This window comes from Procambarus clarkii, chromosome 23 (assembly GCF_040958095.1).
Source record: "Procambarus clarkii isolate CNS0578487 chromosome 23, FALCON_Pclarkii_2.0, whole genome shotgun sequence".
In the NCBI taxonomy this organism is placed as follows: domain Eukaryota; kingdom Metazoa; phylum Arthropoda; class Malacostraca; order Decapoda; family Cambaridae; genus Procambarus; species Procambarus clarkii.
The window spans coordinates 27,893,972-27,917,538 of NC_091172.1; the positions used below are offsets into that span (position 1 = coordinate 27,893,972).

At 44.2% G+C, this 23,567-nt stretch overlaps 1 protein-coding gene across 27 annotated transcripts in view; it reads left to right on the forward strand.

Moving 5' to 3' along the window:
- The window catches only part of heph (polypyrimidine tract-binding protein 1 heph), a 378,342-nt gene that overhangs the window by 275,403 nt on the left and 79,372 nt on the right, over window positions 1-23,567 (forward strand). The window contains exon 1 of one of the 27 annotated variants that reach the window (XM_069330023.1): window positions 22,854-22,919. The exons of the other annotated variants lie outside the window; for them this stretch is intronic. Coding sequence (XP_069186124.1) covers window positions 22,875-22,919 — 45 coding nt within the window. The 5' untranslated portion in view covers window positions 22,854-22,874. Of the gene's footprint in view, window positions 1-22,853; window positions 22,920-23,567 lie in introns of those variants that run through there. 27 annotated transcript variants of the gene reach the window in all.

A 23,567-nucleotide genomic window follows, 5' to 3' on the forward strand; every position in this document is an offset into this window, starting at 1 on the left:
ACAGATATCAACCTGTTCTAGAATCTTGTGTGGTAGGAAAATACATGGTGTTGCTGTTTGACCTGTCCTGCTGCTGCAATAGAGTTGGAGTTATTAGAGCGACTAATTTTGAGAAGTGATGTGTTTGAGGAGGTAGTGAAGAGCGGCGGTGGTGGTGGTTGTGTAGGTAGAGCCCTGTGTCTGGTGGGGGTGTTGGTCTCTTCTCCTTGTGTTCACCTTGACGACCACGCCCCGTGACGGCTTGCCTGCTCCGCTACCCTGCCTTCCTCACGTTCGCTTCTTTCTTAGCTTCCCGTCTCGCCCATTCTCCGCTACTTCCTTCACCTGCGGTTGGGCGTCCACCTGGCGCCTCCCGCCGCCGCCGCCGCCGCCGCTGCTGCTGCTCCGCTACGTTACCTGTGGTTCTGCGTCCACTCGGAACCTCCCCGCACTCCCTCCCCTTCACGGTGTTTGGTGTTTGTTTGGTTCATCACTTCCCCCGCCGCTGCTCTGGGATCCCTCACCCATGTGATGTTGCGCGAGACCCACATGGCTCTTTCCCGGACGCCACCCAAGTACGCCTGCTCTTCCAAGTCTCATCCCCAGCACTGGTAATGCTTCACCAAAAGCAGCTCTTATAGTAATATGATTATTTTTACTGATAATCCTCGAGAGACAGACACAGGCAATGAGAGTCTCCTCCCATGAGTTTACCACGGGGACGATCTGCTATCTTGGATTACACTTGGCAACCTCATCTTCCTGAAAGTTTACCCAGTGAGGTTTTATACGTTACTTTTCCGCACCCAAATAATGATGAATTATTTTAGTTGATTTATCGTTTGAATAATTTTATTTTTCTTGTAATCCGCCTTTTGGATGGACTTCTCCACTAACTTGATCTATCTGAACAAAATCCACAAGGGCCGTGATGAGGGTTCGAACCTACGTCTGAGAGGATCCTAGGTGAGCCTTAATCGACTTGTGGATTTGTTCATTTGATGCATCACACTATTGTGATTTGGGTGTAATTAATCTATCTGGTTATTGCTAGTCACTCCAGGATTACCGAACGAGAACTTGAAGCATATCCAAGTACTGTATAATTATATTTCAACCTTAGTAAGGTTTTCGTTTCACCCCAAGTTAGAAGCAAACCAAATTAAACTGCATTAATAGTAATAGTCGTGAGTGGACGTGGATAGTGTTAGGCTGAATGGGTAGTCCCCAATCCATGTTGCCGCGCGGGGCTCTGCCCAGTATTCCTGGTGCCATAATACTTGCAGGGTTCATTACGTACGCCGGGATGTACGCAATGAACCCTGAAGGTACGGACGTTCTCTGAAAGCCCCGGCGTTGTTGGCGTTGGGGTGGATTCATGAACAGAAAGTAGAACGTGTAGTGTTGGACTACTGATTTCAATTTAGTATGTTGATAAAACGTGTGGAAAAACATTTTTGTAAGGGGGGAGCTGAACTGATAGGAAGAGGTAGTGGAGTTGTGGTTAGTACCCTGGTTTTAGTGAAATGGTGTGTGGTTGGGGAGACAGTGGTGATGGCTGGTCCCGTGGGTGTAGTTACCTCAAGGAGTGATATCCGGGGAATGATGCCGTCCTGGTCGCTGAGGTGTGTACCCACCGACACTTTGCTCAGCTTAACTTCTCCCCGGCACCTCCCTTCTTTTCCCCCCATTAAAAGTATCTATTTACTTTGTTCCCTTTACTGCAATCTTTTTCTTTCCTTTCTGGAATGCAAGAAAAGCATGAATGCCATTCTCATATTCTTGTCAGTCCCTCCTTCACCTCTCCTATTATCGTGTAAATGACACATGAATCGTGCCATTTGTGTACAGTTCCAGGTTCTTTGCTTCATACTATATTTTGTATCAGGAAAGCATCTATTGCAGGTAACGTGTACATCAATCAAATTCACAAGTGCCATAATGAGGATTCGAACCTACGTCCAGGATCATCCCAGACGCTCCTTAGTCACTAAGGCGCGTCTGGTATCCTCTCGACGTAGGTTCGAGCCCTCATCATGGTCCATACGGATTTGTTCCTTTGACGCATCAGGCTATTGTAACTGTAACGTGTACATAATCCTGACCAGCTTGCATTTACACCAGGACACTGTTCCCTCTTATGGCTCTTAGACCACTGTGATCTTGTCTTGGACTGCAAGTAAAGCAAAGCACAGATGAGTTCACGATGACCTTCGATAAGTGGTATGTACGTTTAATAGCACATAAAATACTGCCGAGACGAATAACTGGCTAAAGAGGAAGATATATCTTTTACTTATTAAATTTAAACCAAAGAGTAATTGACATAACACTACGGATGGAAATATTGCTCCAATAATCCGCCTGCCTCGTTCTTTTATCCGACTTAGACATGAGACACTAAACTTCCGAATCTAATTTAAAGTACAATGGACTTGAGAATGGTCCAGGACGGACCGAAACGTCCCTTCACTTTCATGTGTGTGGTTTGGTCAACTAATTTAAACCATTTCTTCCAATGGGCCATAGAAATACAAATAAAGCTCAAAGTGCTCTAAAGAGCATACAAATTATTAATATAGCTGAATAATAATTGTATAAACAAAATAGTCTCAGTTTTCAAGTCTAAATACATATCTTTGTTCAAGAAAGACGTTGATGAACTCGAATGTATGCAATAACCACTAACAAACAGTTTGGTTGTTCAGGCCATTGAACTGAAGACTTGCACCGAGACAGGAATGTGGGAGCACTGATCCACGGAAGCCCATGTTATAAAGGCACTGAATGGTGACAGTGCAAAGGTTGCTTTGTTGATTGATTGATTGATTGATAAAGATTAAGCCACCCAAGAGGTGGCACGGGCATGAATAGCCCGTAAGTGGTACAATTTTTTTTTTCTCAGTATTCTGAGGTTGCATTTAACCATGAAGCTGTTATCGTGGGGGAGGATACTGCTTCACAGTCTTTATGAGGGTGTCCAGCTGCTGGACACCTTTGTTGACCAAGAGAGTGGCTGTGTTGATGGCTTCAGGGTGGCCACTGCATGATTCAGGAATTCTTAAAGCTCTTCTAAGGTCATTGGTTGCTTCACATTCCAGAAGATAGTGAAGTAATGGCTTTTCTGTGACAGTTTGGCAGAAGATGCACTCTCTCTGTCGGGGTTCACCAATCTCCCAGTTGCATCTGTAACCTAGACGTAGTCTATATAGCCTAACTGCTATTTCCCTGTGGATTCCTTTTGGGATATTTAACCTTTCTAATTTGGTTGCCTGAAGATACCATGTTGCAGATGGCGAACCTTCAGCTATTATCCGGTGCAGGTAGGTTTTGTTGAGATGTGGGAGTTTTTTGGTGATGATGTTTTTTATGTTCTCTAGGCTGGGTTGAATTGTTTTATGTATCACTGGATGACGAGTTGCCAATTTAGCAATTTCATCAGCTTTTTCATTTAATGGGATTCCAATATGGGATGGGATCCAGTTTAAAGTTATGTTGAGGCCTTGCTTTGTTGGCAGCGATGTCCAAGATAATGACAGCGACAAAGGCAGTGTGGTACAGGGAGGTTGGGTGTAGCTCTTTTAGTACCTCTGGTGCTACCGCCATCGGTGCTGCTGTGAGGATGGTTTGTGGCCGGCGGCAGCAATGTGGTGGTGGTTAGTGACCTGCGGCTGCGGTGGTTCCCTGAGGGCTGCGGTAAAGCGTGGGAGAGCCTTACCTCACCGGATGCTCTTAAGAAACAACTGTTCGTCGCTCTTCTATTTTTTTATTTGTTGAGGATTGAGGGGGGAGGGGTCTCGACGTCTTGTCTATCATCCATTATGTTACCTGTTATCATCGAGCTCTTTACACCACCACCACCTGAGACACATACGTGGTTAAAGTTTTGGGGTACATGGTGCCACTTAACAAATGAAGGTGTGAATGCTGGTATTGGAATAGTATATGGTAGTGGATACTGGTACTGGAGCAGTACATGGTAGTAGATACTGGTTCTGGAGTGAGCAGTGGTAGTGAATGCAGTATCGTTGCAGTGGCTGCACCGGCCAACGTTGACGAATTGATTAATTGATATTATGTGCTGTGCTAGTCAGACAGCGTCAAAACAAGTGGACGCTGCTTCTGATACTGCCACCTTCACTCACTTGTAGGTATCGGTAGTCGTCTCAAACTACTCGTATTCCTCCTTTCACAATATCAGCTTTACAAAACTGGTATTAGGATTGCTGATACTGTTCTTTCACCTCCGGAAAGTATTAGAATCTCCATGGAACTGAGTATGCTGGTGGCAGTATGAATTACCACAATAGCTTCGTGTCACACACAACTGTACTGATGGCTTTCTAATATATATATATATATCTCTGTGCATCACATGGACAGACTAATAATTGTTTATGCAGGCGATGAGTCACAATAACGTGGCTAAAGTATGTTGACCAGACCACACACTAGGTGATTACTGTGAAACGTCGTCGTCCTTTCACCTTCTAGTGTGTGGTCTGGTCAACATAAATAATTCTTTAATATGGAAGTTGAAACATTTTGTAATGTGCGCGTGTTTAGTTTGAAAATGTTGCATTTTGTATAAATGTTCCTTATTTGTTTTGTATTGCAAATCACATTAAATGTTATTAAGTACTAAAAACGTAATAGGTTGCCGTGCCCTCTTTTTTTTCTCCTTTCCTTTGGTGGTCCAGCATTGCCTCCTAGGGTTGCCCCTCCTTCCCTTGCATGTCTCACCACCCTGCACGCTACCCATGTTCCCCACCCTCAACCCCGGCCCAGGTGAACGCATGCAGATGAAATATATGTTAGGAAAACACCGATTGCCCATTTGGCAATACATATTCATGTTTGGGCGTTCGGTCTGCCGGTTACTCTCGCAGTCGCCCACATGTTTCATTTTAAAAGTGTAGGGAGAGGAGTGGGGGGTCGAAATCAGAAATTGGTAACTTTGGGGTTAGGGGGTCTCCTTCCCTTGAGGTGCTTCCGGGGCTTAGCGTCCCCGCGGCCCGGTCGTCGACCATACTTCCCTCCGTGGTAGTTTGTGTTCATGTTCAACTAGTGTGTTGGTCACTATTTGAACATGTGTGATATATAAGTGATTTTGTGTTATAAGCATAGTACTGTAGTTATTGGTCATGACTTGAGATTGCAGCCGAATGTTATCTTCGAAACTATATACTTTCTTATTTTCTTATATACATAATTTCGTTTGTTTCGCCATTCAAACTTATTGCTGAAAGTAACAGACGGGATGCCTAAGGAATGATTCATCCAGCCTGAGATGCAGTCTGAGAACAGACTAAAAATAGTGGAGAGATGGCAGTGAAAGTATTATTAAAGGTAGGAGAGAGAGTTGGGTGTGAGCGAGGCTCCTGCAGGGGTAAGAGCGCCCCTCCTGCTCGGGGAACACCTACTTCCTCTTCACTCTAATGACAAAAGTGGCCATTATGTGTATTACACCGCGTCTTACATTATATGTATTGCATTCTGAGGAATTGTCAAGCCTGGTCTGTGACCTCTAACCTGATTGCACTTGTGGTATTGTTACATTTTGACTTATATGGATTGTTTTGTCGTTAAGTGTCAATTGGATTACTTTCTTTTATTGTGATTAAGGACCAGAAGTACTACCTCAGAAAAGGTGCATTACCAGTAAAGTGAAGCAAACTTTTTACGCACCACTTCTGCTCCAGGTATGACTTGTGATTATTCAGACTTGCTTTTATTCTCAACCTTTTTGTCGGATTCCGGCGAGGAAGTCCCTGGCTCATCACTGCCAACCAGAGCTTCGCAGTTAGAACACCCACTCTTCATTAGGATGTATCTCTGGAAGAGGCAGACGACGAACTTGTTGCGTTTTTTTTATTTCTTTCAAGTTTTTTTTGGGGCAACTGGAAGCTGGCGGAGAGCATGGACGGTATCTGGGGTGGGGGGGGGGGCGTTTTTTGCCAGCTCCAATGTTTGGCAGCTGCAAGAATCCGTTAACGGAAGAATCTGATCACAGGAGTTGGTGACTCTTGACGTTATTTCTTATAGGCATGGTTGATAGTAAACTTTGCATTTTGAGAGTACCGTGGTTATGGTGGTTGGGGGGCAGTGGCGCCCCCAATGCCAGTTGTCTTGTCACCTGGAAGGTCGGGTTGAGGAGGTATCCAAGGATACCTGGAGGATTGTGGCGAGGTACCAGGTTGGTTGTGGTAGCGATGTTTGGCGAGAGATTTGTGTGCTTGTGAGAGGTGTAGGAGAGTGGGGGGGGGGGGGTATAGGAGTTATCGGTACAATACAGCCTGGAGGGGCGTCACTTGTCGAGGCTGCCAAGTTGAAATTGTTTTCCGACTGGTGTGTTGCCCTAGGCTGAGTCCTGCCGTAGACACGAACCTTAAAACACACGCCGCAATACACCGCTGACTAAACGACCTGTCAGCTGCACTGTTTTGATCTCTTGTTTGTTTATTTTAATGGTAATCGGATGGGGTGAGAGACGGAGGCGATATACACATGTTCTGGCCTCTCGGAGGTGCCTGAGGGTTGTGTGTTGGGTCAGCAAGGAAGTGAATGAATTCGCCGTTGAGTGTTTACGCCTGTTTCACAATTCCTACTGCGTTGGAATAGTGTTGGTACTGGTAAAGGGTTCGCCGGTAGATTTATTCCTCCAAGGAGTGCCGGGCTGTGGTGGGTATGTGGGCCTGCGGGCCGCTCCAAGCAACAGCCTAGTGGACCAAACACTCACAAGTCAGTAGAGTAGAACTCCCAGAACCCCATCAACCAGGTATCAACCAGCCGGTGGGAATATACACCAATAATAAATGTTCTGAAGCATCACCTATTTCCAATCTACAGTGTTGTTTTCCACAATTTGAGCAATTTGTATATACAACATTGTACATAGATGATGCATGCTCCCATACGATATGTTATAGCTTACCTCCCTCTCTTGTCCACCTGCCTTTCAAACCAGAACCGTGACGTTTGTTTTAGTGCTATAGATAGTGGCGAATATAGCGTCCAGACTGTTGTGATCTGGCTTGAGGCAGTAATGGCGTTTCCATAGTGACCCTTGTCCAGCCACCTCTCTTAAAAGCATGTTGCCTTACCTTGTGGGTTACCTTGTGATGGTTTCGGGGCTTAGCGTCCCTGCGGCCTAGTCGTCGACTAGGCTTCCTTGTTGCTGGACTGGTCAACCAGGTTGTTGGACGCATACAGACGTATGAATCAAATCCTGGTTAATCAGGTATCCTTTGGAGGTACTTATCAAGTTCTCTCTTGAACACTGTGAGGGGGTCGGCCAGTTATGCCAATTATGTGTAGTGGAAGCGTGTTGAACAGTCTCAGGCCTTTGATGTTGATAGTTCTCTCTGAGTACCTGTTGCACCTCTGGTCTCATGTGGTGTTATTGCTGTGTGCAGGTATGGGACGAGCCCCAAATTAATGGTAATCAGGTGGGGTGAGAATTTGAGGCGATATACACATGTTCAGGCCTCGTGGAGGTGCCCGAGGTTGAGGGTGTGCTGGGTCAACATTTTTTAAATATCAAACTTCCTTAGTGCCATATGGGAAGCTGATGTCAAGACAATTGTTACCAGGAGGCCTGGTCGACGACCGGGCCGCGGGGACGCTAAGCCCCGGAAGCACCTCAAGGTAACAAGGGTGACTATTTTTTTTTTTTTTGGGGGGGGGCACCCCTTTTTGTGTTATGTTTACTATCGTGTTATGTTTTTAAGAAGGTCAAGAGTGAAAGGAGCAAGGGATATATATTTTCAAACGCATCTTGAATGACAGCCTGCAGTTTGCAGTCATTCCGAACAAAGCCGGAAGGAAAGTGACCTAAGGAACTGAGTACTGAAGAAGGCGAGTATGACTTTCACAGCTTAATTAGCTTTGGGTATATGAAACATCGTAATCTGAAGGAAATTCCAAACACGGTGGAGGCTTGGTTGAGGACCTGACCGCGAGGACGCCGAGACCCTAAATCATGGCAAGGTAACCGGAAGGTACTGGTGGTGGCAGTGATGGCCAATATATTGATCGGTAGTATGGCAACAGGTCCGAGTGGAAGCTTAGGGATAGTTGGAGGAAGTAATGGAACACTACACTAAATGGAAAATGAGAGAGAAATTGAGCAGCCGACAACAACGGAGTAATGTCAGAATGGAAGCTAGGAATAATGGCACCATAAATGGAAAGCCGAAAGATGGCTGGCTGTTTTGAGAATAAATTTGCAACATACTTTTGAAGACTGGCAAAATCCATTAATAACGTGAGCAACGGGAATAACCTTATTGTAATCAAGTGACTATGCTAATAATTACTGTACTAAATGCGAGGAATGTGTGTGTGTGTGTTGCTCAGAAGATAAACCAACAGAGGTAGAGCTAATGAATCTTAAAGCTTTAGCACAAATGGAACCGAAACTAGTAAGTAAAGACAAGATGTACGTTCAGTAGTTCCTTGCAATTCAAATTGGTAATTTTTTAGTCTTGAAAAATCTAAAAGGTGGTCTGTTTGTTATTCGTTAGGTCCAATATTTCTGCTCTCTAGTTTGTATACATGCGACAAACGAGGTTTTCAGATTTGTATTTATACTGGATATATTTTTCATTACATTTTAAAATATTGGGGCGTATTTCTATCTTGTAGTGGTTCTTGAGGATTGGCATTCTCGCACAATCCGGTCTGTTTGCTCGTTTGGTCAGTTATGCTGTTGATGCCCGCAGCTTGCAGTCTGAAGGCCTGGTAAAACCTCATCACGTGAGCACCCCCCCCCCCTCCCCAGTCAGTAATATTAGCAAATGTGGTGTTTTTAGATTCAACTTCTCTGAACAAGTTCCGAAGTAACACGGGCAATGGTGAGCCCCGTAACTTACCTGGCACAGGAGCGGTGCTGATCCGGCTGTAACTGATGAACAGAAATGTGAATTTCACTTTTATAAATAGAACTTATACTGCAGATGGAAAAAGCTGCGTGTTTAGACGAGTGATTATATGCTATCAAGATCTTTATTGTTGGGATCACTTGAGGGGTGGCAGAATCAGGGTGGTGGTGGTGGGCGTGGCTTTGAAGGTGGGGGCGGGGCTGGAGGTGGTGTGGGCACGGCTCATCGGCTTGTGATTTATCTATCAGGACCAAGTGGTGCGCCATGTCGGGTCTCGGCCCCTTTGTATTATGTACGAGGGCAAATGGCGGGTCGCGGCGGCCGGCCCTCGCCTCATTTTTTATTGAGGCTGACCTCACACCTGCTTCTGCTGCTGCCCTTCGACCTTTTGCGTCTCCAGCCACTGTTGACGCTGCTATTGGGTACGCCTGCTGTGGTGGTCCACCGCTGACCTACGCCAAGCGACCTCTTAAAATGTTTCCATTATTTCATTTCAGTAGTGTGAAAGAAGTTCATTCTCAGGTTGCTCTTAATTATCATTCCGCTTGGAAATAACAAGCAAATTGCTGACAGTCGAGTGAACCAAGACAATTAGGAAGGGGAACTTTGACTGGAAGAAGTTTCCTTAATTTATCAACACTTAGCCTAGTATTTGCTCAACTATTTTTTCTATTTCCATAAACATGGGTGCATTTTGCCATGATTAAATTGCACATTCAAAAAATTTCAATATTACTTTTGTTAGCTTGTACTTTTTGCGTACAAATAGTAGTATTTAATACAGGAATAGGTTGCATGTAAAATCTATTCCCTATTGGTAAATTCATACTTATAAATTTCATATTCTGTATTGATCAAAATACGGTACTGTGTGTGTCGAGTTTATTCGTTCTTTATTAATGACTATATATAATGTGAATTATACTTTGAAGTTCCCAGTGGTGCTGATGCTTGGCTTTATGGCCATCCATATTCATTTTACGCTAAAACAAAGGCATTTAGATAGCGTGAGGGCACACATCTTCACAATTTTGGCGTCTCTTGGTTGACACGTCAACTGTCACGCATTGTAGTCAAAAGCTGAATATATAATTAACACGCATCATTACGCTTAATTATATTTTTTTGGGGGGGAGGGGTCATAAGTCCATTCAACGCCAGTTTGGCTTCTTTGAAACAAATTCCATTGAGTCATTTTAGGAGGAATTTGGGTTGGTGGTTGGTAATTTTAACACCCGCGCGGACATTGATCCCCGAACGAGCACAAAGTAGATAGGGTGATAATCACGTCTGCCTGATGCTTTACTCCACGTTTGTCCATGCACTATATTCGTGCGAGAATAGCACCAGCAGCAAGCTTCAGTAATTGTTATTGCACAATTGGTCTTTGTTCAAAGCCCGTTACAGTTGTTCAAGACACGTTAGTCAACAGTTCCGCATTCGTTGCTAGGGTCAACGGGCCCAGCGTACTAGGTCGACAGTCTGGATCAACCAGTCACGTTACCTATTTGAACACCGAAATAGTGTCAACAAGTTATTCCCACTATATTTAGAGAGCTGTCAATAGGGCATGTTTACATATTCGTTAATACCTCCAGGACTCGTAAGGAAAGATTTCAAGTGAACAGATTTAGCACCAGTCCTCTCGTTGTAAGTGTAAATCATGATTTTTATATTATGGACATATTCGAAAGTATTAGAGCATCGTGTATGATTTGCTATAGACATGCTGGCCATGGAATGCTTTTGTAATCTTTCTGTACAGTATAGAGAATGAAAAGTTGAATTTGAATACTCGGTAACAGTTGTTTACAAAGGTTGGCGTAGACTTTGGTAACAAGAAGTGAGTATTGGTGAGGGTTTGAAGGAACCTGCGGCGTGTAATGGCATGCAAACAATGCCAGTCAATATTTGACTAGCAACTCCCCCTCCTTCCTGTGCACTCGCCTCTTGAAATTGTTTTGACAAATTTCTTGCAAGTTTTTTTTATCGTGACTGACAGATTCGGTTGGGCGTAGTTAGTATATCAACTAGTGACATATTATTGTATAAAGAAATCGCATTAATATTTGTTAATGTGATTTATATGTGCATTTGAAGTGAGCATTGGGGGAAAGATCTCGTATATGCCACACTAGTGATAGTGGGTAGTATGTAAAACCTTGACTTGGTAGCAGCGCGATGCCTGAGGACCACCTTTTGGATTCAGTTGAATCCCAGGTTACATTACTTATAGTGTATTGTGGTCAAGTGGTTTATGGTGAGTAGTAGAAAACTAGATAGTTTTCTTCAAGGAGTGCCGGACCAACCAGGCTGTAATGTGTATACAGGTCTGCGAGCCTCTCCAAACAGCAGCTTAGTGGGCCAAACACACAAGTCAAGCCTGGTCCCTCTGGCCGGGCGTGGGGAGTAGAACCCCATCAAGCAGGTATTCAAGGTGTGAGAGTACCCAAAGTACAGGTTCGAGTCCTCCCCATGAGTTTTTTTTCATTATTCTTGCTCCCTCGCTGCCTCCATTGTCAAAAACAAAAATCCCGCACAATTCCAAAGATGTTAAGATTTTGAAAAACTTGCCATAGCTTTTGTATTGTAATAAACTCACACCTCCCGGTTAGCAAAATCGAGGCGCCGACAATACTGTTGGTGGATTTTTTTTAGTCTTCATAAACAGCATAGGTGATTATTGCTAATAATGAATGTTTAATATCTCGACTGGCAGGTTTGGATTTGTCCCATTCACTGCCAAATGCTCAGATTTAATTCTTTTAATTATAAGTTTTGGAGGGGGGGGGGGGAGTTTTCTTTCCCTTTAAGCCCCTTTTAATTGTGCAATGCATACTTGTCCCGCGTGTATTTTACAAAGTCCTTTGTATTCACCTCCCCCCCCCCCCATACTGGAACCAATTTTGTGCATTACATGCAGCCGTGCATCGGTTTTTATTTTCAGTGAGGCTCATCCATACGAGTGGAAAATTCTGAATAATATCAGACAACCTGACGCTGGGTGAGCATAACAAAGCAAATATAGCATCAGCCAGGAAAATGAAAGGGTGGGTTATGAGAACCTTCGAATCCAGGGAGTCTACCACAATGCTTTTATTATTCAAATCACGTGTGCCTTTCCGCCTTGAGTACCAGTCTATACTCATTACCTTTTTCAAAACAGATTTCTAAAATAGAGAGAACGTCCCCTTACCTTGTGTCACGCATAGACGTGATAAACCATCTAAATTATTAGGACCGTCTCGAAGCTCTGTGTATTCTATCGGAACATACAGAATAGAACCAATGAAGATTAGAGGTGCCATAGATGTATTATGTCTATGGCATATTGAACGCAGTATGTGCCATAGAACGCAGTATGAACATCAGCTCTACAGCCATTCAGTATCCTAGCAACAAACAAGAAATGTTGGCGGTGAGGATGTGGAGTCGGGAGGAGTTGGGAGCCTGAGAGGCGGGGTGGAGAATGGCAGGAAATAAGGTTACGTACTCGACTAGTTGTTTTTGCGGGGATGAGCTATGGCTCTTGGGACCCGCCTCTCAACCCTTAATCTACCATTGTATAGGTTCCAGAGCCTTCTGGGTTATCATATCCCAGACATTTAAAGTTGTGAATAGTTTTTCCTCCTCCACTTCACCTTATTATCTTATTATTCTGTGATATTATGTACAGAGGTATGACAGGAGGACATCAGTGGAAGCTGGACATGCATTTGGAGTAGAAGAGATGTTAGGAAGTTCTCGCTCCCTGTGTGGATGGTTGGAGTAAAAGTATCACAACTTAAACAATGAAGGATTTGTTAATGTATAGACGTAATTAGCGCGTCAGGTATAAACGACTAGGATGCGGGCATCATCAAGAGCTAACCTCGCCCACTCCCGTGGTCACTGGTGGGTAAGCTCAAACATTAAATAATAATCTGGAAGAAAGATCGACATTTTCAAGAAAAAATTCAATGTTCTTGTCGGACCAACCAGATTGTAGTGGATATGCCTGCGGGCCGCTCCAGGCAACAGTCCCTTAGACCAAAATATCTAAAGTCAAGCCTGGTCCCACCGAACTTGGGAAGTGGAACCTTCGGAGCACAGTCCAGGTATTACCAACCTTCCTCCAGTCCTGCCTCGGTGCACAGATATCGAAGGACATCACAGTTTTGTCCTTGCCCTCTAGGATTTTGACAGGAAACTTAACAAGATTGAATTTAGGTCGACATGTATTCGCACTCGAGCTGGTGGGGGCTGCCACGACTTCCCAGTGCTTAATTTATTTATTTATATTTTGCCTTTTCAAGAGCTTTGCAGCCCTTTCTCGTCCATTCCATTTTTTTTTTTTTTTTGCACCGACTTTTCTCTCGCCTAAACTGGATAGAGGGCTCTCGTGATTTCAGTCATATTACTATAAAGCAAATGAAGCTTTGAGCAGTACATCTCGTTTCATATTTGCGGTGTTAAATTTTGCACTTTGTAGTTTTAATTTGTTTTCAATTAATTCATTAGGACCAGAATCATTTGATGTTTGGGTCGAGTCATTGTGACGGCGCGATCAATTGTTTGTCGTAATTGTGCCTGGCTGCTGCTGCCTCTCCCCACCCTTCCACCCCTTCCTCTCAGGAGGGACCCCACCTGTCACCTCTCGCCTTTCCTGTGTCACACTCGGTCCACGTTGTTTCCCCCTCAGCCTGGCCAGGTGCTGCTAATGGGGGCCCAGTCTGGCCTTGTCCCTAGAGGCCCTCCCTTGTTTTCCACCACCCACTACACTCCCTGCCACCTCCCACTTCCGTGCTACCAACACACAATAGCATCCACGATAGGTTCTCTTTCCTGTTCCATACGCATTACTTCGTACTTATAAAGCATGCATCTCTATGCGTATCTGTTAGGCCTTACATCCCTTTAGATTAGATTTTAATATGCAAATTAGTTTTTATGTCATGCACGAAATTGGTAGCAAAGCTGTATTTGTTTAGTTTTCCGGTAGCACACCTTGTTCAATCCGTGCTCATTGTTCCTTCTGGTAATAGTTAACTCCATTAATCACCATTTTCCCTCCGCCCACCCTCTCCTGCTCCCAGATCACATCATTTGTTTCCATTCTTTTTTTTCAATTCGTTGGTTGGCTAATGTTTGTACGTGGGGTTGTTTCGTGGTCTGGCTGTAAAGGACGTATAATGCGAAATTGCTTGCCCTTTGTTTAGTGCCTAAAGTAACATCTCTTGGCGGTTACAGATCTGGGAGATGTGTTACGCTTTTAAACTATTTTATAATATTTAGCGATTGTCGTAAAAATAATAGTTAATTAGGTCTTTCCTTACCTACTGGCACGAATAGTTTAAACTGAAACCCGCCTCTGGCCCGCCCCTGAATAATTTAATCTCACCAAGCTAACTAAATTTGCCCCCCTCCCCACCCCCGTCCATTTTTAAACCCTGTTGAGAATACGATCAAGTCTTTTGTTTCCCTCGGTCAGTACTTTGAGCTGAAGTGATACACCGTAAAGAACATTATTCGACGAGAAGTAACCATATTAAATTTAATAGACGATACGTGTTTGTGAGGAGGTGGAGGGAAGTTAGCGGAGACTGTGCTGGTAATGAAGATCCACACAGGCAGCGACCGCACCGCGACTGATGGCCTTTCCTTGTAGCTTCTACCTTGACAGCGGTATGAGGCTCACGGGGCGCCCGCCACACCCTTTCCTGGAAGTGGGGGAGAACTTACAAGGTGCTGTGGAATGCTTGGTGGGTACCAGGGCAAGGAGTTGTGATTCTTATAGTAGGTTTAGGACAAAGATCTTAAAGAGCGCTCAGCAGGAAGTGTGTGTTAGGATCCAGTGTAAAGAATAGGACCTGATATAGAGAATGTGCAGAGAAACTTTTCCTCTTTCATTCAAACAACTATTGTGACTGCAAGAAAAATCAACAAATGGCATCTAGGAATTGCCGATTTTGACAGTGGACAAATACATACTGTATATCATACACACTTATACAGTACAAGGAAAGTTCTCAGGTCTCCATGCTAGGCTTGGGGAGTAGAACCCTCAGAACCTCTTCCAGGTAAGATCGAGATAAGTCGATTGAAGGTCTTGAAGCAGGACCAAAGGACGCAACCCCTGTACAACCAGGCGAGTACCCCCCCCTCTCTTCCCCCCTCCCTCTTCCCCCCCCTCTTCCCCCCCCTCTTCCCCCCCTCTTCCCCCCCCCCCTCTCCCCCCCCCCCCCCCCCCTCCCTTTATACCAAACTAACAAACTTAATCTGTCAGCACCGTCTCACCTCCCTACTTTCCTTCCCTCACCTATTCTCCAGCTCTCCTCCCCACCCCATGTGCTAATATCTATATCACAACTATGCTCCGACCAGTCGTGCTCAACACCTGTTCCAACTACCACACAACCACCCGCCCATGTCTCCACCCCCACATGTTTTATGCCCGCCCCCATTTAAACCCCAAATCATCAGTTATACACTCCCCTCGACCCGTCCTCGCACTAAACAAGCGCACAAATTTATTACTATTTACTGGAAATAAAATGTTTGCATTCTACCTTTTTCATGGCTAATAGGAATTGGCTCTGAAGTGGTTAGGTGGGGTTGTGCAGCTCAATTAGTACTTATGCAAGGTAAAATAACATGTCAATTGAGCCCAGACCTTGTTACGCCTTTGTAGCGAAAAGCACGTCGCACACAATGTATGTGAATATTTGTTACTGTCTTGCTTTTGAGACAAGGTAACAGCAGTTGCGTGAAGGAAATTGAATTAATCTTAACTGGCTGAATATTATGACACAAAAGTAGCAAATAAATTCAGAATGTCTTCTTCGCTTTAGAAGGCATTGTCATATTTCACAAATTATAGGAGCCGTGTCTAACGTAGCTGTGAAGGACAAGCCGTTCATATTTGTGTTTTCTGGAATTGGAATGTTAAAGCTGGTGACGTAGTGATTGTGGTGGCAACGGCGAGTACCAGCAATGGGTTGTGTGGTTCTTGGCTCTCCTCTTCTGGAAACCTGGCCTTGCGTATTTCCAAAGCAGTTTTCTCATAATAAGCTTTCCCCGCCTTCTCACCCCCTCTCCCCTCAACTCTCCTCCTTTTGCCGTCACTTGCACCATTAGCAAAAGCGGCTTGGGGGTTCTTCGAGAGACGGTAGAGTGAAAATGAAAGGGTGGACCATTCAGTGTTATTTTACCTGGGTGTTGAAGGTGCGGGCGTTGCCTGGCACGGCGACTGCTGCCTCCTGCATGATCTGCTTACGTGCAACCATGTTTTCGTATTCAATTAAATTCGCCTTTTGGTCCCTCTGCGGGCTCACTTAAGCCGCTTTGGAAGCGTTGGGGCTTGCGGCCGAGAGCTCCAGCCTCACTTAGGACACAGGGAACATTATACATGTATGACAAGGGTGAACCAGCGCACGCTGCCGCCCAGCGCCAACCTTCTGCAAGTCTACCTGACTTGCTCCTTCCTTCCTTCCTCCTCCCAACTTACCCTCTTGGCCAGTGATGGTTCACCGGTTGCACTCCATTCCGCTCAACTAGTATTATATCTGCTTGGATATTTATTTCCCTCCCATGTTCCGCTACATAGCTGTGCCTTTTCACTTTGCATTACCCATATTTCTTCCACCTAATCGGTGTTAAGTAAAAGTAACAGGAAACTAGGTTAATATGGATCACTCGTTGCAGCGTGCTGGAAACTTTTGAGAGGAAACTAGAATGTTTAGGAATTATCAGGTTACACCAGAGAAGCCTAGTCCCGTAATTACTGGAAGGCCCGTGACTGTTTTCAGGTGTAAATAAAACTAGCTGTCTTTGTCCTCAGTCTTTTCTTCCCGTGTCACTTGTCTCTAGAACATGTCGAGATAATAACCCATATCCCTTACCCTTGACGCCGCCTCACGTTTTCCTCCTCTGGTCTGTGTATTGTTGCACCTCTCCCACCCGCTCCTCGCCATGTCTGCTCTACGACTAGCATGCCACCTCTTGTCATCAGCTTCATCTTTTCCCGCATGTTTTCCCACCTCATGGGCCTCTCTCTCCACTTTATCCACTTGCACGAATTTCATTGTCTTGTTAGTTTCCACCCCCGCTTCCTTATCCATCTCCCTTAACTCAGCCTCAAGTCCTTCTACACCTCTTGTCTTTGGTCTTCTATTTACCCCCCCCCCCCCACCCCCTCCTCACCAGTTTGCCAGGTCCGGCTTTGTTGGTAAAAATCAACTGGCAGGACTTTTGTGGTGCGCTTCCAGTAACAGTTAGAGGAGTCTGGCGATTCAACCCAATTACTCGACTGTCTTACCGCTCCCCATCCCCCTCCCCTAAAGATTGTCAATTTTAGATTTGTTCTGGTTTCTAGGTGGTCATACTTGCGCGCGTGCGGGCGCATACTCACTGGTATAGTCTCATTTAACTCTACTCCTCCTATCAGCTTCTCCCTCCCCTGCTCTCCCCCCCCCCCCTCTCATCTAGTTCCCTCTTTCCCAGTGTTTTTTTGTTATGGTCACAGTTCGTGCTCTAACTCCCCTCTTTATTCTTGTGTGTAATCTTCTGCCGTCACTCTTTCATTTGCTCGTTTATCCGAGCCGTTCCATTCTTCTCCCTCTCCCTTCTTTTAGCTCTTACCTTCCCCCCCTTCCGTACCTGTTCCCTCCCGCTCCTCGCCTCTGCTGAGACCGCTGCTCTTGTACCACTGCCTGCCTGCTGCCTGTAGCCTCCCCTTCCTCTAGTAGTCTTTCCTCTTCCTCTTTCACTTCGTGGCACTTACCTCCTGGCTGCCCTTTAGTTTCCTCGACTGGGTATTGATTCCATTTAGTGATTCCAATACACACAAATAGTTATAATTTGGGTTTGGCATGAGTAATTTTGCAGGGAATTTACCAAATGTTCATATGCTTTTAACTTAAGCAAAATATTTAGTGTAACATTTGTATTTGATATGTAACAGGAAAATAGAATAATAGGGATTGACAGAAAATGAACTGAATAGGGATAATTGAACTGCAGCAGTGTTGCTGATGGTGGTTGTAGGCAGTAGGCTTGGTTGGGGGGTGTGGGGAGCTGTGCACGCTCTGCTGGACGTTGGCAAGCAACCGGGCAATGGCAGACCCTTCATCAACTTTCCTCCACCTCCACCCTCTCATCCTTTCCTCTCCCCCCCCCCCCTCCCCTTCTCATCCTTTCCCCCCCCCCTCTCCTCTCTCTCCCCTCATCCCTTTTCCCCCCTCCCCTCTCATCCCTTTTCCCCCCTCCCCTCTCATCCCTTTCTCCCTCCCCCTTACTCATTCTTTTGTTAAAGAGATTATGGTGTCATGAGAATAGGAACGATAGGTGCTAATAGCCCTAGGTGCAAGTGATCGGGTTTGCAAGGGCAAGTAAGGAGAGCCCTGTGGAAGCCTGGGTTTAATGGTTCCTTCTTCCTGTAGCTCCCTTCATTGCCTAAGTCCCGTGGCCTCCGGTGTGTGGACTCCACCGACGTCGTCATTCTTTATGCCTCGTGTACCTACAACGTATCGGCCGCACAGCTGACGTCCTTACCTTACGTTTACCTTGCGATGATTTCGGGGCTCTCCCTCCCCGCTCTCCCCAGCCAGATCTCGTGGCCGTTTATAACTGCAGAATAGTTCTTAATCAGTGATGGTATCATATATCGTTGATGTTGACATACTGTACACACATTGATATTGATACTCTGTAGAATGGAGTCCAAGAGGCCTAGTGCTTGCAGCTTTTTGATTACATATCATTGACCGGTGTTATGTTTTAATGTATATATGAAGCTGATCTTGCATGCTGATAGTGCGCGAGTTTTGAGATCGGCAGCAGAAAAATCTTACTGGGAATCAAATTGTCGACCACATTGTAAAAGTAAACTTTATTTACCGAGATCATCATCAATTCTTTTCTCTTTAACTCTCCTTCTCTCTCTTTTCTGAACTTCTCAGATGCAGGGTAGAACCATTTTCATTTCAGTTGTTTATTGTGAACTGCACCTCATACCCATCCCGTGAGCGGTGGTAGAGGGGTATATATACATATGGTAGAAAGAGTTACACGGGGGAGACATATCCCGTCACGCAGGGTGCACTCGCACTTATACAGATCTCCAGTATCAGCTTTTGATACTGGTAATGACTCAAAAGAGCCACCACTTACGGGCTATTCATGCCCGTGCCACCTTTTGGGTGGCTTAATCTTCATCAATCAATCAGGGTTACACGGGGGGCTCATCATGGGGGTTCAGTTGCTGAACCCATTGTTCGTTTAGCTCAGCAAGTGAAAATCTGGTGACGCTAGTTACACAGTTGTTATAATAATTATTTTATATCGCAAGTGATTCAAGAAGTTTCAAAAGTCTATAAAAGACCGGCTTTTGAAACTTCTTGAATCACTTGCGATATAAAATTATTATTGTTAATAACAACTGTGTAACTTTTATGTACATCTATGGCGAGTCACTCTTATGGTGTCACTAATCTTGCTCCACCCACCCCAACCGGGCTGCAATTTTAGAACCAAGAATGCACCAGATGTTGCCCCTCTGAACCCAGCTCTTGACTGACCCAAGTGCTGTCTGGTCCTATGGTACAAATATGTACAGCTGTTCAAATTTCAGTCAGGGTTAGCTTTAATATGCAGTTACTACCCTGCTGGATAATTACCTAAATCATTAACATAATTGTCAATATACCTGTACCTGAGAAGTTCAGGTATGCGGGATTGTCATTTGTAGAGCATTTAAGTATTATGTCAATAGGAAATCAGATGGAGGTGCTGGAAAGGTAGAATATCGCTCAAATTTCCCTCTCCCATCCACCTTTCCTCTTGTAATAGACCCTTCTGATACCCTACATGGAACAGCATTTATCACAAATTTCATCCATCATAACATGGGATGATTGATTTGTTTGGGCTGAGGTGTTGTTTCGCATTTTGACTGATTTGAGCTCCCTTGACACTAGATAATGATTAGGGCGAAGCAGGTGTACTAATTCATGTCTATTTAGTAAGAGTTGTGCCTAAATTTGTTTTGGGTGGAAACTTCGTTTAAAAACTTGTGTAAACAGTATATTGTTTGATTAAACAAAACAGTGGTGGTGTGGTAAGGGGGGGAATCAAGGTGGCCAATGATGAGTATTTGTTGGAAGGAGGACAGGATGGGCCTGCTGATGGGATGGGAGGACAGGATGGGAGCCTCTTCTGCTCCCCAAGGCCGGGCTTGGGGTGTAGAACTCTCAGAATCCCATCCAGGTACAATCCAGGATGTGTTTACGGGAAAGAAGAGGGTTGTTGCAGGGTCATGGACCTAGGGTGAGTGAGGGTCGGGGTGAGGGACAAGGGCGAAGTAATTTGGCGTGGGAGATTGCTCTTGCCACCAACTCCATGCTTTTGGGCTAGCCTCCGACTATACCTTGGTTGCATTTATGACATTTTGTTTGAATAACGTTCACGTACAATTTGTGACACCAGAGCCCACCTGCACTTTCCTACATCAAAAATGTATATTAGCAGCAGCCTTTTTCCCCGTTTTTCATCCTCACACAAAACAGTCAAGGAAATTGCAATTAGGAACATCTAAATTAACAAGTATCTACAGATGTTTCTGTAGATCAGAAATTATATGTATCCCCATGGTCTTATCATAGTTTGTGTTGGATATTGACATGCAGTACTAGAAACACATCTGTAAGATACAATTACGCTTCATGTAGGGCGTTACTGTGTACAGTTCCTCTGGAAGCCATTTCTAAATTGTTTAATATAAAGAATATACATAAATCGAAAGGAATTTTCATTTCGATTTCCCGAGTACGTTTAAGGGACAAACGATGATGCCCCTTTGAATCTCCAGAGTTGTGTCGACAGCGGTGATGATTGCCCTCTGGGGTATAACCCAACCCGCGTTCCTCTGACTGCAGGGACTTGTTAAGGCCACTTTTGAGGTTCGTGGGGTCATAGGGGCGGCAAGAACGTGACCCCTGCAGAGGAGCGACCGACCCCGCCTAGGGCGAACGTGAGGCCCCCCCCCCCTCTTTCTTTTTCCCCGGGTTAAATCCGTGTCATGGCCTCTCACCTCTACAACCTCCTCCTGTCCTTGAATTTGTTCATTATATATTCAGGATTTCTCCAGTACCATAAATTGCTGACTGGCTGGCTGGCATCACTAGATTAGTGAATGATTAGGGCTGGATCAGTGAATGAGATGTTTAGGATGTTCAAGGTCATTATGCTCGTGCTGATCGTGGTTCTAGTAATGAAATAACTAATTTTTGTCTATGGTAAGCCATGTAGACATGAATGTCATAACAATGTTCAGGCTGTGTTTGACCTCTGGAATACAAATAAGTATTTCTTTGTTAGCTTTTCACGTGAATGTGGTTCATTACACATTTGTCTTAGTTTGTTCGTGGACAGTTTGGGTCGATGAGCGAGTTTTAAGTAGTTTCTTCCGCCCGGCTGATGACCAACAAAACAGCCTCTTTTTGCACATTGCTGAGGTTGACTCGTGACACTTAGTGTTTCTGTAAATGTATGTGAATGGACAGAATTTGAACATATCCATAAATCAATTTATTGCTTTTTCTCGATTTAAGGCGTCATTTAATACCTTGATTGGATCAACGAATTCAACTGGTGAGTTGGTGTATTGTGCTGTTGTTTGTATTGGTGGAGTTGCCTCTTGAAGGCCAGAGATGGTGTGTAAACCCGATAATGCAGTTGCTGGAGCCACGGACCACGTGCTGTTTCCAATTGTCGTCTACATGTTGACGCAAGTTTTATTGAAGTATCAGCTTTATGGCAACGGCGGAAGAGTGACAGTCGTTTGGCGTGTGTTGTAGTTATTGCATAGTAATTATCTTTTTGACTTTTGCAACGTAATTTCGCAAGCATCAGATTTTCACCATATACTTCCACGGTGATAACCAACTTAGTATAGCAGTTTCTTTTTATGCCCACGTGTGTAGGTACATAATTGCTTTTAATAAAGACTTCAATCTTCGTTTCGGCAATAGTTCATATATCAGCTGATGTTAAGTGGTCGATTCGTTTGTGGCCTACGATGCTACTGTTCCTCGTAAGTTTTTAACTAATCCATTCCTGTATGGATACTGTGGTCAAAATACAGTATATTTTTTATTGCAAGTAAGATACTTGCCTTTGTGCTGGGGCATTCCAAGTAGCACTTATAGCGAATAATAATCGAGCTTTGGTAATTGAACCGTAGCTCACGTAGGTTATATTCATGTATGATATCGCTATCTACACTTCATTCTTCTGTCTTATGGTCACTGGCAACAACATGTAAAAGAGGGAGAGTGAGAATACTCTGCGTGTCTGATATTGCTGAGGAGAGAGTCCCCCGAGTGAGGAGATTGCAGTATTAATCTTCGCTGTCATTAGGCGAACATAGCTTCCTCTTGCCTGTGTCGCCCGCCAGCTCCTGAGGGAAAAGTTTGAGGCAACTCTCCAGTATTGTTTCACACACCACTGTTGAATTAAACTGTGTCACTCCAGGTAGAGCTGGAGTTGAAGACTTTATTATTAATATACTTTTTGTTAAAAAAGGTCACGGTGCCTTTATACCGTGTACTACTTTTGTATATACCTTATATAATTACTAAATTTGGCATGGAGTTTCATAAAGCTTTGTTGGTATAATTTTTGCACTCGTGCCAAACTGATTTAATGACTTAGCAGTGTATTTGTTTTTGTTAATTTTCTGAAATGTGCTTACGAAATATAATTGTTTTATGATAGCGAATGCCAATGTTTGTTTCAGAGATACTTTCTGTTCATAGTATGTTTACATTTGCATCTATTATTACATATATATACATTAAATGTGGGTATTATTACATATATACATTACATATGGGTATTATTATATATACATTACATATGGGTATTATTACATATATACATTACATATGGGTATTATTACATATATACATTAAATAGGGATTAACCTAGATTATGCAATAAACATTTTACTAACGTTACGTCTTCTTTTCCACAGGTATGTTAAACTCCTTGACAGCGTTATTGGACGTGGGCATTGTTCGGGTAAGGTTACAGCGTTGGTTTTTGTGTTCTCTTAGTACAGCATCACAGTTGCTTAGTTATGGTATGATTGCTGAAATAGAGGGAGTTCAGAGAACATTTACATACGTGGAACATTTACATACGTGGAAACAATTGGAATGTCAGGTCCCAAATCTATACAGTAAAATAACAACATACAGGAGTGAACGATATGGAAGAAAATGCAGAATAGAACCAGTGAAGAGCAGGGGTACTATAGGCATAATCAGAGAACACTGTATAAACATCAAAGGTCCACGGTTGTTCAACATCCTCCCAGCGAGTATAAGAAATATTGCCGGAACAACCGTGGACATCAAGACAAAACTACATAGTTTTCTTCGAGGAGTGCCAGACCAACCGGGCTGTGGTGGATTTGTTGGCCTGTGGGCCGCTCCAAGCAACAACCTGGTATACCAAACTCTCGCATGTCAAGCCTGGCCTCGGGCCGGGGTTGGGGACTAGAACAACTCCCAGAACCCCATCAAGCAGGTATGACATGGCTTTTGTATGTACTATATTGTTAGTTTGCCCAATAATAAAATTTAATTTAATTAGAGGAAGGAGGAAGGAGACCCTCGTGTGCATTACTTCCCGAATATGCGAAAATTTAGTCCCAACCAGATTATA